Source organism: Oryctolagus cuniculus, chromosome 1, assembly GCF_964237555.1.
Source record: "Oryctolagus cuniculus chromosome 1, mOryCun1.1, whole genome shotgun sequence".
In the NCBI taxonomy this organism is placed as follows: Eukaryota; Metazoa; Chordata; class Mammalia; order Lagomorpha; family Leporidae; genus Oryctolagus; species Oryctolagus cuniculus.
In genome coordinates, this window is record NC_091432.1 from 84,518,779 (window position 1) to 84,536,355 (window position 17,577).

Genomic DNA, 17,577 nt, shown 5'->3' on the forward strand with positions numbered 1-17,577 from the left:
CTGCATTCCTGGCAATAAGAGTCAAGGAGGGGCTGGCGCTGTGGCATAGCCGGTAAAGCCGCTGCGTGCAGTGCCGGCATCCCATATGGGCACCAGTTTGAGTCTCAGCTGCTCCACTTCTGATCCAACTGCTGCTAATATGCCTGGAAACACAGAAGAAGATGGCCCAAGTCCTTGGACCCCTACACCTGCATGGGAGACCTGAAGAAGCTCCTGGTTCCTGGCTTCAGACTGGCCCAGCTCTAGCCATTGTGGCCATTTGGGGAGTGAACCAGCAGATGAAAGACTCTTCTCTCTCTCTCTCTCTCTGCCTCTGCCTCTCTGTAATTCTGCGTTTCAAATAAATAAATAAATCTCTTTTTTTTTTTTTTTGACAGGCAGAGTGGAGAGTGAGAGAGAGAGAGACAGAGAGAAAGGTCTTCCTTTGCCGTTGGTTCACCCTCCAATGGCCGTCGTGGCCGGCGTGCTGCGGCCGGCGCACCGCGCTGATCCGAAGCCAGGAGCCAGGTACTTATCCTGGTCTCCCATGGGGTGCAGGGCCCAAGCACTTGGGCCATCCTCCACTGCACTCCCGGGCCACAGCAGAGAGCTGGCCTGGAAGAGGGGCAACTGGGACAGAATCTGGCACCCCGACTGGGACTAGAACCCGGTGTGCTGGCACCGCAAGACGGAGGATTAGCCTAGTGAACCGCGGCGCCAGCCCATAAATCTTTAAACAAAAAATAAAGGTACAAGGAGCAGCCTGATACCCATAGCTACATCAGGTTAGAATTCTAGATTGAGGGGCCAGCGTTGTGGCATAGCAGGTGAAAGCCTGTGACAATGGCATCCCATATGGGGGCCAGTTTGAGTCTCAGCTGCTCCACTTCTGATCCAGCTGCCTGCTAATATGCCTGGAAACGCAGCAGAAGATGGCCCCAAGTGCTTAGGCCCCTGTACCCACTTGGTAGATCTAGAAGAAGCCCCTGGATTCTGGTCTTAGACCAGCCCAGCTCACAGCCATTTCAGCCATTTGGGGAGTCAATCAGTGGATGGAAGATCTGTGTGTGTGTGTGTGTGTGTGTGTGTCTGTCTGTCTGTCTGTCTTTCTCTTTCTGTAACTCTACCTTTCAAGTAAATAAGTAAATCTTTAGAAGAAGGAGGGGGGAGGGGGGGAGGGGGAAGGGGAAGAGGAAGAGGAAGAGAAGAAGAAGGAGGAGGAGGAGGAGGAGGAGGAGGAGGATAATTCTGGATTGAGTATGTGTTGGGTCCCTGGTATGACAATGACAGTAAGGATTAAGATGCGGATTGGAAGTTTCAAACCTAAGGCAGCTTTATCAGTTATCATTTCACTCCTGAGATCTCAGGTCATGGGGACTGCTATTTCCATTCTCTTCAGGGGGAAACAAGTATTGACTACTGAAAAGAGTGTGACAGGCCCAGTACTAAGCCCTGTAGTTCATGCAAAGATCACTAAGAACCTTTGTCCTTTTAAAACTTTAGGATTTAGTAAAGAACCATAGGACTTGCTTAGGTACACAATGTGATTACACAACAGAAGTTAGTGGAAGTTACTGGAGGTTTCCATGAGGAACTGCTTCACTCATAACAGCAACCATGGGGCCAGACATTGCTAACCATGCTCTCCAAAGCTTAGAGAGCCTCTGTACCTTGTGCTATTGAGAAATAATGAAAATCCAGATCACAAATCCAACAAAACCTCTGCACCAGGGACTTGTTATGTAGCTTATCAAACTGCATCGCCCAGGTACACAGCAATGTTTTATGGCACAGCCTTCACTCAACAAATATTTTAGTGTCTCCTATGAGCTGCTCATAACAAAACAGACAACAATTGTCCCTGAAGGAACTTAATATGTTAGTGATAGAGGCTAACAATAAATATACAAATATATATTATATATATACAGTCATATGTGACATGAAGAAAAATACGAATATGTACTTTAAAAAGCCATTTGAAACTTCACTACTGTCACTGAAAAAACAGCCATCTCCTGTTCCTTCCCCCATTCATCTACTGGAGGCAACCACTTTTAATTCTTTTGCCTGATTTTTTTTTTTCATTTCTTTCTTTTCTAGGGGGTGTGGGAAGGAAGAAAGGTTTATCTGTCTCTGAAAATATGCTTATATTACTACTTCCTCATTGGGTATTATCTACTGACTTCCACAATGGATATTTTGCATGCCCTGCACTGCCTCATCCCCACCCAGACATACACACACACACACACACACACAGAGCCACAATTCCCACTCCTCCATCCTCCTAGCACACCATGATTTTGGTGAGCCCGGTTTTCTCTTTGCCTTGTTATGACTCTGCAAGTACTCTTCACCTCTGAGTCATGTAGTACACTGTGATTACTTTTGCTTTTCCTGCACGATATTTTATTATGTCTAAAATTAATAACTCTGGTATCTTAATGCTAAATCTTTGAAGTATTCTTTCTGCATAATTCTCTTCAAAATCTGCCCTTTTGTTTGTATTTGACTCACCTTGTCTGCCATGTGAGTCCAGGATTCCTGCTGCTTACTCCCATTTCAGAGTGGTACTGTAGAAAGTTGCTGGAAAGCTCCTGTGCACACAGTTCACTGTGTGGTCATCAGGCTAGGCTGTGTTCTTGCCAGGACCCTGTCCTTTAGCCTTCTGCCTTGGACTGATCAGATTCCAGAGAATCCTCTTCCAGTCCCCTGCCTGGAGAGAATAAATTGGGTATCAGCATTCGGGGAATGGAGGGAGGGGGTGCTCTGGGGATTTACACTTGCACTGTGTGGCAGCAACTTAACCCCCAGTTTCTAGAATAGCAGCTCCCTATTGTGCCTAGTGTTCCTCCAGTCCCACAGCCTCTTTCTGTTACCTTCACCAGAGAATGCGCCTGGACTCTACTGCTGGGGAGGTATCTAGGCATCCATTCCCTTCTCACTCATTCCCTACTTCGCCATTCTCGTGCTTGCAGGCTCACATTCGCCTCTTCTCCCAGAAGTACCTAACTGTGTTTCTTCTTGGCTTTCTCCGCCGCCAGCCAGCTTTTTTTCCCATCATAGGTTTAACCTCATAAGTTAAAATTACTCCTTTGTTTTACTGTACTAGGATATGAGAAGAAAGCACAATATATGTATGTTTATCCATCACTAACCAAAAATCTCACTTTTTCTCTACTGAATCTTTTATTATACCTCTTATCTGTGACTTATCCCTTGCCACTGATCTCTTTCATAGAATCTTGTCAAATGCTTCCTAGAAATCTAGTCACTGCTACACAATCCACCAGATTATTTGCATCTGCCATGGAAGTCATATTTTCAAAGGAGCAAGGCAGATGAATATTAAAGCATAATTCCTCACCTCTGAATTCAGAAAAAGTCCTTTAAAACTAATCTTCTATATGTGCATCAGTTTTACCTCTTAGAAGTGTCTTTTCCCTCTGAGATATATTAATTCAGAATCAAAGCTTTACGTGTTAGCATCTTGATGAGTTAAATACAGTTTTAATTTTAGCTTTTAAAATTTTTAATTTTTCTGTTATAATACAAGACATTGGAACTTTAATAGTATATTATTGCACATTGAAAATCCCTTTTGATTGATTCTCTTCCCTTCTGTGTGCTTCAAGCTATACTTCCCCTGTTCTCCATCCATGATTTTTTATTCCTCTCCACACACACATGCTCCTCTCCAGAGCAATCAAATTTGACATGTTCTGCTAGTCTTATTTCTCTGAAAATGAAACAAAGTATACAGGCAGTAAAAATATTGATATGCCAAACTTTGGAGGTGGACTCTGAAATGTCAGCACAATGCTACATGATTATAGGGATTCAGTGAGTGGCTTTGAAAGGAGGAAAGAATAGTAGAAAGAAGAAATGGAACAAGGGAAAAAATGAAAACTGCAGGGGAAGATTCCATTGAGAGACTAACTAAGCTGCTAACACATTCAGGGAAAGATTTGTGAGCCTCTAGTCAACGCAGTGGTGAAACAGAGAAATGCTCAGCATGTGGGGAGAAATGTCCAACATGTGAAGGAAGAAGCAATCACAATGGCAGCAGTTAGCATCAAAGCTGCATCCTCCTCAAACTAAACTCAAGGAAAGGAAAAATTGAGACCAAAAAAAAAAAAAAAAATCGGGCAAGAGAAGTGTGGCATAAGCATCAGTGTTGACAGAATCAAGTGAATCCAGTAGCACTGTAGGCCTGTGGGTTCTAGGGCCCCCAGCTCGGCCCAAGAAGGTTTATCGTCTCCGCTGTTGCACTATAGGGACCCACACAGTGGCTGACATGGGGTAGGTGTGCGGTCAGCATATGTGAATGAAAAAACAAATTCAAACATGACAGCCTATCAAAGAAAATAGTGGTGGGGCGTGAGACTCAATTAGTGCTATGGCCCAGGGACTTGTATAATCCAGTGCTTGCCACAAGCCACAGCACATATACATTTATGATGGTGAAGAGAATCAAGATGCTTTGAGTATTAATGGTCATGAGGCCACCCACCTCACAGAGTGTCACATAGCAAGATATAATAAGGCACTGCTGCCCCTCCCAGCCAGGGTAGCATCAGTGAAGGACTACTGGGTAGCCTGAACACTCACCCCAACAGAGTGGTAATGAAGAACTGAGGAGTACCTCCCTTGAAGGGGTAAAAGAGATGGAGTCAAGAACCTGAACTTGGAGCACTGCCTGGTACCATGTCCCCATGCTGGAGAACTATCAGAGGAGAATCACAAAACTTAAGTATGATTCAGAGTTGCATACAACAATACCAAAACAAATCAGGGTCCAGGGGCCGGCGCTGTGGCACAGCATGTTAAAGCCCTGGCCTGAAGCACTGGCATCCCATATGGGCGTGGTTCTAGTCCCAGCTACTCCTCTTCTGATCCAGCTCTCTGCTGTTGCCCGGGAAAGCAGTGGAAGATGGCCCAGGTCCTTGGGCCCCTGCACCCATGTGGGAGATCGGTGCAGCTCTGGCCATTGTGGCCATCTGGGGAGTAAACCAGCAAATGGAAGACCTCTCTGTAACTCTTTAAAATAAATAAAAATAAAATATTTTTAAAAGGAGGAGGGAGCAGATGAAGGGTGATGAGTACAAACAAAAGATTGCATGCTGGCATTCTTATTTGGGGGTTTCTATAGAAACCAGCTGTAAGGCAAGGGTTTGGATACAAGTGGTTTACTGTGGATATGAAGAGATAGTGTATTATTTTCCTATGGCTACTATAACATATCACCACAAACTTGGCAGCTTAAAACAATGAAAATCACTGTTCCCAGAGGCTGAAAGCCCAAAATCAGTATCACGGACCGAAATCAGTCAGAAGAGCTGCACTCCCTGACAACGCTCTTGGGGAGGACCTTTTCCTCGCCTCTTCCAGAGCTGGTGGCTGACAACATTCCGTGGCTTGTGGCAGCATCATTTCAGTACTCAAGGCCACTTCTTGCAATCTGCCTCTGCTTCGTCTTCATATCCCTTTCTCTTTTGTGTGGCAGATCTCCCCTGCCTCTCTCACACAGCCCATGCAGATAATCCAGGAAGAATTCCCCACTGGAGAGCAGGCCCATGTGTGCCAAGGTGGTGAGGGCAGAGAGGTGTAGGGCTCCCACAGCATCCACTTCAGCCCTCCTGCTAAAAGCTTTACAGCAACTTCCGCTTGCCTTTCACAGGCCATATTTTGTTGTATGGCCATGCCTAGCTCCAAGGAAGCCTGGGAAATGTAGCTGCCTTTTCAGCTGGAACATTTCCACTCTGAATAACGTTAAAGTTCTGTTATTATGGAGGAAAGGCAAGATTTGGGGTAGACACATTAATCCGTTTTCTGTGAAAATCACAGAAATACATGAGGCTGGGTCCTTTATTAAGAAGAGGTTGATTTAGCTCACAGTTTTTGGAGACTGAAAGTCCAAGATTGGGCAGCACCATCAGGCCAGGCTCTGCTGATGGCACCAGGGCGGAGGCTGTCCCAAAGACAGAAACACATGGTGAGATGGGAAACCAGAGAGACGCAGGGGTCAGGCTTTCTCTTTTTATAACAACTCACCCCTACAACCATTAACCGGGGTCCCACAAGAACTATATTATTCTCTTCCCACAGTGATGTTTCGAATGGCCTAAATACCTCCCTCTAAGCTCCACCTCTTAAAGGTTCCACTGTCTGTCAATACCATTACATTGAGGGTAAAGCTTCCAGCAAATAAGTGTCCAAGGGACACAGTCCAACCATATCGAATCATAGCAGTAAGCTACTAGAAGACAAGTTGTAAGGATGACTCCGACCAGGTTTTATCTCTGGATATCGTGAGATAGGGTCAGAATGCATGATATATATTGGAGGTAGTGCCAATAAAACTTACTATGATTTTGGAGTTTGAGGGGGAAACACAAATCTATGATTATGAAGAGTTTTTATCTTGATCCACTGGTAACAATCATGCTAATTAGAGAGATGGCATGGACTTGCATGAGGAGCAGGTTTCTAGTACAGGGAGTCAAGCGCTGTGTTTTGAACATGTGAAGCTCAAATGCTTCTGGATGTCCTATGGAAATGTCAGTGTTGAATAGGTAGCTGGCCAGAGAAGTCTGGAGCTCAGAAACTTTGGCTGCAAATAGATTTAGAAGCTATCAGAACAAACTGGTATGAGTCACTCAGTAGAGATTTCCAACATTCAGGAAACAATTTAAAAGGTTGCCTAATGCAAGAAAAACAGATTTTTATCAATGAGTACCTAATTCTTTCCTATTGGGATCTAGTAAACAGTCATGTTTAAGTGGGAAAAGGGTAACATGACTATCCTCACGTGTATCAACACTGCAGTCTCATCAAATAGACTTTCTGGCAGGAGGGAAATTTAATTTCCCAGAGTTTGGCTTACAGAACCCAAGTAATAAACATGTAAACATTTTTATTAATTGTATTACATGCTATATGTATTGCTGTAAAATAATAATTCAGATTCATAAGTTTATGAGGATAGTGAAGCTACTTATACTACAAAGTAATTGCTAAGGTTCCCTGAAGAAAGACATTAGTGCATCTAATAAATTCACTGTCTCTGCCTTCTTACCTTCTCCCCTCTGTACACTATGAGGTATTCAGAGATGGAAAGTTATTACAGAAAAAGTCATCTGTAGTGTAGGTATGTAGCATATTTTCTCTCTTTTTGTAACATTTTAAAGAAGAGATTTTAAGTTTGTATGTTCCTATAATTCTAATGAAACATTGATAGGGACTTGGAGGCTATGACATTGCATGTCATTGCTATTAATGTCTTTTTTTAGGATTATGATGAAGACTTTGAAGCAAGTTCTTGGCAGTGGGTAGGGGGTTGGTGCATTGGTTAATATACGACTTGGGATGACCACATCCCATGTTGGAGTGCCTAGGTTCAAGTTCTGGCTCCTCTTCCAATTCCAACTTCCTGCTAATGTGCACACTGAGAGGCAGCAGGTGATGGTTCAAGTACTTGAGTCTCTTTCAAGCATATAGGAGATCCAGATGGCAATCCAGGCTCTTGATTTTAGTCTGGCCCAGCCTCAGTTGGTGGTGCAGGCATTGGGAAGTGAACCAGCAAATGGAAAATATCTCTTTGTCTCTCTCTCTCTCTCTCTGTGTGTGTGTGTGTGTGTGTCCTTCTTTCAATAAATATAAATAATTTTTTAAAGATCATGGCCTTTATAATTACATTTAAGCATACTTTTCAAAAATAATGATGTTCAGGGGCCGTCGCTGTGGCGTAGTGAGTTAAAGCCCTGGCCTGAGTGCCAGCATCCCATATGGGTGCAGGTTTGAATCCCAGATGCTCTACTTCCAATCCAGCTCTCTGCTGTGGCCTGGGAGAGCAGTAGAGGATGGGCCCCTGTACCCATGTGGAAGACCAGGAGGAAGCTCCTAGCTCCTGGCTTTGGATCAGCTCAGCTCTGGTGGTTTTGGCCATTTGGAGAGTGAAACAAGGGATGGAAAAGCGCTCTCTCTCTCTCTCTCTCTCTCTCTCTCTCTCTCTCGTTGGCTCGACCTCTCTCTCTGTAACTCTGTCTTTCAAATAAATAAAATAAATCTTTAGAAAAAATAAAATAATGATATCTATACCTCCACCACATCCCAGCATTATGCTTTTTACAAATGAGGCAAAAGAATGGACTGAATATGAGCTATCAACTCAATTATGTAGGAAAAAATAAGCATTTTAATGCTGCTACATCAGCAAACACTAATGAAGACAGTAACTAACAGTCTTCAGATGATAATAAAAATGCTTGAGGGGCTGGCATCTTGGCAGAGTGGGTTAAGCTGCTATCTGCAATGCTGGCATCCCTTTGGGCACTGGTTCAAGTCACGGCTACTGCCCTTCCAATCCAGCTCTCTGCTAATGAGCAGCAGGAGATGACCCAAATGCTTGGGCCCCTGCACCCACATGGGTGATGCAGATGAAGTCTTGGCTCCTGGCTTTAGTCTGACACAGCCCAAACTGTTGTCACCATTTGGAGAGTGAGCCAGCAGATCTCTCTCTCTCTCTCTCTTTCCCCTTCCCTCAACCCTCTCTTGCTTCTCTTTCTGTAACTCTGCCTTTCAAATAAATAAATCTTTTTAAAAAATGCTCAAAGAAAATCTATTTTATCTATATTTCAATAAATAATTTTGGACAAAGGTAACATGAAATTATAAAGGTCATAAAGTCATAGATCTTTCCTTTCACTATTTGAGGAGAGACAGTCAGCTAAAGAGCAGACTGACATCACAAACATATCTGTGAAGGTGGGGTCCAGGCCTTCCCCTGAGCCTCTCCCCATTAGGCCTTGTTTATGTCTCTGGGGTAGCACAGCATTTAATGTGCAGAATAGGGTCTGTGAGCCACCATGGAAAACTCACCTTATACAGCATAAAGCCTACTAACTGAGGCACGTAAGTACGTAATATATCTTAGAATGAATTTCATTAAAAGGTTTTGAAAAGCTTAAGACCTAGGATGATTGCTCATCAGCCTTGTGGAAACTCAATTTCTTAGACTGTTCCACTGTTCTCACTCCTGAGTCTCCTTTGTCCCTTTTCTCTGTGCCTCTCTCCCTCCATAGTGTCCGTGATGACTTCCCTACTTGTCTTTCAAACCCCCTTGTCTCTTTCCCAAGCTCCAGAACTCTTTTCTCTTCAGATATATCCCAGGCCCCAAGCTGAACTCACTCTCTTCTAGTTACCTTTTCTTTAAAAAAAAAATAATAATAATAAGTATCTCTCTACCCCTCTTTTCCAATTTGGTTCTGGGTAGGCTGACCCTATATGCCAGTATGCTCAGAACATCCACTGTTTATACCTGGTGCTCTGGCATAATTATTGTGAATGCTCCTTTCACTTTCAGAATTGTCCTGGTCTGGATAACAGATGATATGGTCATTTAGCAGTCTGACTGGTGAAGGTCTGCCCGCTTTAGAACCAGGACATAAGCCCATATCATAAAAGACTTTGGAGGGAGAATCCACCGGGTACAGAACTTGCTCTGGGTCACCTCCATATGTGTCCTGGATCTTTCTCCTCTGGATGGGACTCTCTCTCCACTACCCTGCTCCTCCATAGATACTCTTACAATATAACCATCATTGAGAGCATCAGGTTTGTTTGCTTGTTTTTTTTTTATCTTTCTCCCTCTTTATTTCACAGTATAATACCCCAATATTTTTATTCTAGGCCCTCAGATTTGCGTATCACCCTGCAGGTCTCAGTATGCCCCCCTTTTTCAGCTTAATGCATTATAGGATTAATACGGAAGGATCTGGCCTGACCCCGGGATCTTTTTCTTGTGAATTGCTGCCAAGGATAAACCCTAGGGCAGGGAGTAGGCTTAACATGTCTTACACAATCCACCCAGTCTCCAAGGCTGGAAGACATAGAGGATTTGTTTTTCCTTGTTAGCTACTTAATCAAATTCCCCCAAATTGGAATAATAACAGCTGATATATGGGACTATTGTAAGGATCATGAAGGGAAGTACAGGAAAATACTTTGCATCATCAGAGTTCCTAAAGGAAGTGATGAACATATAAGTGTGTTCATGTTCAGCTATGTGAGGATGCTGAACCATGTGTTGTTAATATTATTTTAAAGTTCACTGGGTTTTCAGAGTAAATATTGATGATAGTGAGACAGCTGAACTGCTGGTGATTATCTCTAAAAAACTGAAGACAAGAAAACATTAGAAGATTGGACACATGAATTTCAAATGGGAATATTAAGTTTAACTAAAAGCTGAGCTTGACTAAAATCTTAGGTGAGATTCTGAAAGAAGATAGAAGTCCACTCAGCTGAAGGCGCCCCTGCCCACTGCATACAGGGGTAATACGCTGTCAGAGATGTGTTCACTAAACCTTCCGGTTGGTGCCATCAGGAACACAAAATAGACGTCTCACTGAATGTTGGCATGATACTTCACAGCGCTTCTCAGGATATTTTTGTGGGAAAGAAAAATTGCAAGGTTAATTAAATGGATTAGTATCTGATTATAAAAGAAATAATCAATGTAGTGAATCAATGAAGTGAAGGGCTTGGTAGTGGAATATCATAGGACTCTTTCCTCCATTCTGTCCCCTATGGTATATTATTAATGACTTGTCTAAAATATGTGTGTGTGTGTGTGATGTTTTCTTGACATAATACTATTGCACACTTACAGACTGTAGCATAGTGTAAATGTAAGTTTTATATGTACTGGGAAACCAACAAATTTGTGTGATTTGCATTATTACAATATTCACTTTATCATGAAAGTTTAAAATTAAACCTGTATTACTTCAAGGTATGCCTGTACATACACACTAAATATATATATTTATATGTTACATATAATTCATATATGTGTATTTCATTTGTACATAAGTGATATATAATATATAAAACAAGTGATGTTTTTCAAATCTGTTGCTAACACAAAACTGCAAAGTATTGTGAATATGCTCCCTGACAGAAATAGAGTCTCAAATATAAGCTCAGGTGTTAGCTCATTTAGAAAGACTTCTGTGATAGTTGACCCTCTGCAAGTCTGCTTTCTGAGGAGCCTGCATGTATTCATCAGTCTTTTATTCTGCCTGCCTGCCTGCCTTGCACTCTTCGTCTATGCACAGGCAATTGGCCTTGTGTCTCTGTTTTCCATGTACCTCATACAGTGCTTAATGAATATTTGCTGAAAGAACCAGTGATAGTGACCCAGTAGGCTGAAATTATCAAGCTGAAATTTAATAAGGATAAGTACAAAGCCCGCCCTTGGATTCCTCCCCCCAAAATCTATACAAGCACAAGACAGTGAATAGCTGGCTTTCTCATAACATGCATGAAAAAGAAATAAGGTTTATAGACAAGAATAAATTCACCTTGAAATGCTATCAAATCACTACTTAACCCTTTCCCCTTCCAGATGCAAAGCTACTGTGATCTTCATCTATTTGAATGAAAGTGGCACCCAAAACAAAGGATGTAAGAGTCCCTCTCTGAGTTGATTAGACTATCCCTGTGGTATTATGTTAAAGTTCTAAATGGTACTTTTTTAAATTTTATGGATTTATTTGAAAAGCAGAGAGACAAAGTCAGAGACATAGACAGACATACAGAGCTCTCTCAACCTTTGGCTCATTCCTTAAATATCTGCAACATCCAGAGCTGGGCCAGACCAAAGCTCGGATCCAGAAACCCAGTCTAGGTATTTCACCTGGTTTGCGGGGACCCAACTACTTGAGACGTACCCTGCTGCCTCCCCAGGTGCACTTTAGCAGGAAGCTGGGATCAGGAGTGGAGCTGGGACTTGAACCAGGCACTCTGAGATGGGATGCAAATGTTCCAAGTGATACATTAACCATTAAGCCAAACACCTTTCCCCTAAGTGGTATATTTCAAGAAGGAAATCAGCAAACAAGAATTTGTTCAAAGGAGAGCCCTAGGGATTATGAAGGGTCTGATGATCTTACCATAGTCAGTCATTCTTTCATTCATTCAACAAATGTGTATTAAATGTCTAGTATTTTCCAGCTGTTATACTGGGTACAGAGTGTAAAATTGTAAAGGAAAAAAAGTAATCTCTAGTATCAGTTGAAGGAAACAAAGATATTTGTGAAAATAAAGACCAACCACACAAATGAGGACAGTCAAAGGCTACTTATTCAGAGCTTGCTGTATCAAGGGAATCACCACTCACCATCACTAGAATTTAGCAGAGACTCAAAGGCAGACAAGGGAATGAGAAGCTCTGTAAAGTGAAAGAGGCTATAAACAGTAAAGGAGGCTTCAGTTCTGCTGTGATCCAAGGCTGTTGGCAGGGGGAAGTTGGAGGCGTAACTATAAGCAGCGTATCCTATGTAATTGGTTGGGGTTGCATATTTACTTTCTCCAGTTGGTCCTCGAGTGCTAGTAGGCACAAAAATTAAGGAAGCTGGCAGTAGGCGATGAAGCCCTGACAATGCTGGGATGATCACTGAAGACTCTGTGGTTTGCCTTTCTGGACTAGTTGTGGATCAGAGTGCGCTATCTTCCACGTGTTCCAGCCGTTGTCCATGTGGGTACTGAGTCTCAATGTTGAACACAAATGCTGAAGTTACAGTGAAATTGTATTTAGCACATTGGTGACTCGATTCAAGTACTTTAAGGCCCAGAGTATTGAAAAGGTCTTTGTTCTAAATGAACTCAATGCAACAACTTAGGACCAGTGAATGGAAAAGTTGTCCAGGATAAGAAAGAACTTAAAGGCCCTCCCAACAAAGAAAAGCCCAGGAGCAGATGTATTCACTGCTGAATTCTACCAGACATTTAAAAAACTAACTAACTCCAATTATTCTGAAACTATTCAGAACAATTGAAAAAGAGGAATCCACCCAAATTCTTTCTATGAAGCCAGCATCACCTTAATTCCTAAGCTGGAAAAAAGATGCAACATTGAAAGAGAATTACAGACCAATATCCCTGATGAACATAGACGCAAAAATCCTCAATAAAATTCTGGCCAATAGAATGCAACAACACATCAGAAAGATCATCCACCCAGACCAAGTGGGATTTATCCCTGGTATGCAGGGATGGTTCAATGTGCGCAAAACAATCAATGTGATACACCACATTAACAAACTGCAGAAGAAAAACCATATGATTATCTCAATAGACGCCAAGAAAGCATTTGATAAAATACAACACCATTTCATAATGAAAACTCTAAGCAAACTGGGTATGGAAGGAACATTCCTCAATACAATCAAAGCAATTTATGAAAAACCCACGGCCAACATCCTATCTAATGGGGAAAAGTTGGAAGCATTTCCACTGAGATCTGGTACCAGACAGGATGTCCACTCTCACCACTGCTATTCAATATAATTCTGGGCCAACAGCTCATGAAAAAATTTTCAAGATCACTAGCAATCAGGGAAGTGCAAATCAAAACCACAATGAGGTTTCACCTCACCCCGGTTAGAATGGCTCACATACAGAAATCTACCAACAACAGATGCTGGCGAGGATGTGGGGAAAAAGGGACACTAACCCACTGTTGGTGGGAATGCAAGCTGACTAAGCCACTATGGAAGTCAGTCTGGAGATTCCTCAGAAACCTGAAGATAACCCTACCATTCGACCCAGCCATCCCACTCCTTGGAATTTATCCAAATGAATTTAAACTGGCAAACAAAAAAGCGGTCTGCACCCTAATGTTTATCGCAGCACAATTCACAATAGCCAAGACCTGGAACCAACCTACATGCCCATCAACGATAGACTGGATAAAGAAATTATGGGATATGTATTCTTTAGAATACTATACCGCAGTAAGAAACAACGAAATCCAGTCATTTGCAACAAAATGGAGGAATCTGGAACACATCATGCTGAGTGAAGTAAGCCAGTCCCAAAGGGACAAATACCATATGTTCTCCCTGATCGGTGACAACTGACTGAACACCAAAAAGGAAACCTCCTGATGTGAAATGGACACTATGAGAAACGGTGACTTGATCACCATAGCCTGACTGTTAATGAACAACTTAATACATTATCCCTCTTAGTATTTTTTTTGTCTGTTCTACTTAATATGACTGGTTTAATTCTGTAATTATCACACAGTTATTCTTAAGTGTTGAAAATTAACTGAAATGTGATCCCTGTTAAACATAAGAGTGGGAATAAGAGAGGGAAGAGATGTATAATTTGGGACATGCTCAAGCTGACTTGCTCCAAATGGTAGAGTTAGAAACATACCAGGGGACTCTAATTTAATCCCATCAAGGTGGCATGTACCAATGCCATCACACTATTCCAAGTGATCAATTTCAGTTCACAATTGATCATAATGAAAGGACTAAGAGTCAAAGGGAGCACATAAACAAGTCTAGTACCTGCTAATACTAACCGATAGAATAAATAAAGGGGAGAGTGATCCAACATGGGAAGCGAGATACTCAGCAGACTCATAGAATGGCAGATGTCCTAAATAGCACTCTGGCCTCAGAATCAGCCCTAAAGCCATTCGGATCTGGCTGAAAAGCCCATGAGAGTATTTCAGGCATGGAAAGCCAAGACACTCTGGCAAAAAGATCTCTGTGAGTGAGATCCAAGTGGAAAGAACAGGTCTTCAAAGAAGGAGGTACCTTTCTCTGAAGGGAGGAGAGAACCTCCACTTTGACTATGACCTTGTCTAAACAAGAAGAGTCGGAGAACTCAGAGGGCTTCCATAGCCTTGGAAACTCATGACTGGAGCATAGGGAGATTACTGATGCCATAGACAGGAGTGTCAATTTGTAAAGTCAACAACAGGAGTCACTGTGCACTTACTCCTCATGTAGGATCTCTGTCCTTAGTATGCTGTACATTGAGATTTAATGCTATAACGAGTACTCAAACAGTATATTTCATTTTGTGTTTCTATGGGGGTGCAAACTGTTGAAATCTTTACTTAATGCAAACTAAACTGATCTTCTGTAAAAAAAAGAAATTATCAATTCCCAACTTGACTCTCACTGGGATTAAACATGATAATAGGTCTGATCTGATTTCATCATCATTTAAAAAATCATCTATTTAAGAGTCGGAGAAATCAAGGGCCTTCCATAGCCTTGGAAACTCATGACTGGTGCATAGGGAGATTACTGATGCCATAAACAGGAGTGTCAATTTGTAAAGTCAACAACAGGAGTCACTGTGCACTTACTCCTCATGTAGGATCTCTGTCCTTAATGTGCTGTACATTGAGGCTTAATGCTATAACGAGTACTCAAACAGTATATTTCACTCTGTGTTTCTATGGGGGTGCAAACTGTTGAAATCTTTACTTAATGTATACTAAACTGATCTTCTGTTAAAAAAAAAAAAAAAAAGAGAAGAAATTATCAATTCCCAACTTGACTCTCACTGGGATTAAACATGATAATAGGTCTGATCTGATTTCATCATATTTAAAAAATCATCTATTATTTTTCACTTTATGTTTCTGTGTGGGAGCAAACTGTTGAAATCTTTACTTAATGTATGCTAAGCTGATCTTCTGTATATAAAGAGAATTGAAAATGAATCCTCATGTGAATGGAAGGGGAGAGGGAATAGGAAAGGGGAGGGTTGCGGGTGGGAGGGACGTTATGGGGGGGAAGCCATTGTAATCCATAAGCCGTACTTTGGAAATTTATATTCATTAAATAAAAGTTAAAAAAAATAAAAAAATAAAAAAAATCATCTATCATTTTTCACTTTATGTTTCTGTGTGGGAGCAAACTGTTGAAATCTTTACATAATGTATGCTAAACTGATCTTCTGTATATAAAGAGAATTGAAAATGAATCCTCATGTGAATGGAAGGGGAGAGGGAATGGGAAAGGGGAGTGTTGCGGGTAGGAGGGACGTTATGGGGGGAAACCATTGTAATCCATAAGTCGTACTTTGGAAATTTATACTCATTAAATAAAAGTTAAAAAAAATATATAATTCTGGAAGTTTTAGCCAGAGCTATTAGGCAAGAAAAAGAAATTAAAGGGATACAAATTGGGAAGGAAGAACTCAAACTATCCCTCTTTGTAGATGATATGATTCTTTATTTAGGGGACCCAAAGAACTCTACTAAGAGACTATTGGAACTCATAGAAGAGTTTGGTAAAGTAGCTGGATACAAAATCAATGCACAAAAATCAACAGCCTTTGTATACACAGGCAATGCCATGGCTGAGGAAGAACTTCTAAGATCAATCCCATTCACAATAGCTACAAAAACATTCAAATACCTTGGAATAAACTTAACCAAGGACATTAAGGATCTCTACGATGAAAATTATAAAACCTTAAAGAAAGAAATAGAAGAGGATACCAAAAAATGGAAAAATCTTCCATGCTCATGGACTGGAAGAATCAACATCATCAAAATGTCCATTCTCCCAAAAGCAATTTATAGATTCAATGCAATCCCAATCAAGATACCAAAGACCTTCTTCTCAGATCTAGAAAAAATGATGCTGAAATTTATATGGAGACACAGGAGACCTCGAATAGCTAAAGCAATCTTGTACAACAAAAACAAAGCTGGAGGCATCACAATACCAGATTTCAGGACATACTACAGGGCAGTAGTAATCAAAACAGCATGGTACTGGTACAGAAACAGATGGATAGATCAATGGAACAGAATTGAAACACCAGAAATTAATCCAAACATCTACAGCCAACTCATATTTGATCAAGGATCCAAAACCAATCCCTGGAGCAAGGACAGTCTATTCAATAAATGGTGCTGGGAAAATTGGATTTCCACGTGCAGAATCATGAAGCAAGACCCCTACCTTTCACCTTACACAAAAATTCACTCAACGTGGATTAAAGACCTAAATCTACGACCTGACACCATCAAATTATTAGAGAACATTGGCGAAACCCTGCAAGATATAGGCACAGGCAAAGACTTCTTGGAAAAGACCCCAGAAGCACAGGCAGTCAAAGCCAAAATTAACATTTGGGATTGCATCAAATTGAGAAGTTTCTGTACTGCAAATGATACAGTCAGGAAAGTGAAGAGGCAACTGACAGAATGGGAAAAAATATTTGCAAACTATGCAACAGATAAAGGGTTGATAACCAGAATCTACAAAGAAATTAAGAAACTCCACAACATCAAAACAAACAACCCACTTAAGAGATGGGCCAAGGACCTCAATAGACATTTTTCAAAAGAGGAAATCCAAATGGCCAACAGACACATGAAAAAATGTTCAAGATCACTAGCAATCAGGGAAATGCAAATCAAAACCACAATGAGGTTTCACCTCACCCCGGTTAGAATGGCTCACATACAGAAATCTACCAACAATAGATGCTGGCGAGGATGTGGGGGAAAAGGGACACTAACCCACTGTTGGTAGGAATGCAAACTGGTGAAGCCACTATGGAAGTCAGTCTGGAGATTCCTCAGAAACCTGAATATAACCCTACCATACAACCCAGTCATCCCACTCCTTGGAATTTACCCAAAGGAGTTTAAATTGGCAAACAAAAAAGCTTTCTGCACATTAATGTTTATTGCAGCTCAATTCACAATAGCTAAGACCTGGAACCAACCCAAATGCCCATCAACAGTAGACTGGATAAAGA

General features: G+C 41.5%; 1 protein-coding gene across 17 annotated transcripts in view; it reads left to right on the forward strand.

Annotated features, from left to right (window-relative positions):
• DEUP1 (deuterosome assembly protein 1) overlaps positions 1-17,577 on the forward strand; it is a 111,252-nt gene that overhangs the window by 4,583 nt on the left and 89,092 nt on the right. For 3 of the 17 annotated variants that reach the window (XM_070076734.1, XM_070076737.1, XM_070076736.1), the window contains exon 1: positions 9,388-9,597. The exons of 5 other annotated variants lie outside the window; for them this stretch is intronic. In XM_070076734.1, the coding sequence (XP_069932835.1) occupies positions 9,500-9,597 (98 nt within the window). In that variant the 5' untranslated portion in view covers positions 9,388-9,499. Of the gene's footprint in view, positions 1-8,748; positions 8,900-9,385; positions 9,598-11,392; positions 11,452-17,577 lie in introns of those variants that run through there. 9 more of the 17 variants (XM_070076723.1, XM_070076727.1, XM_008262718.4 and 6 more) reach the window with 8 other exon arrangements.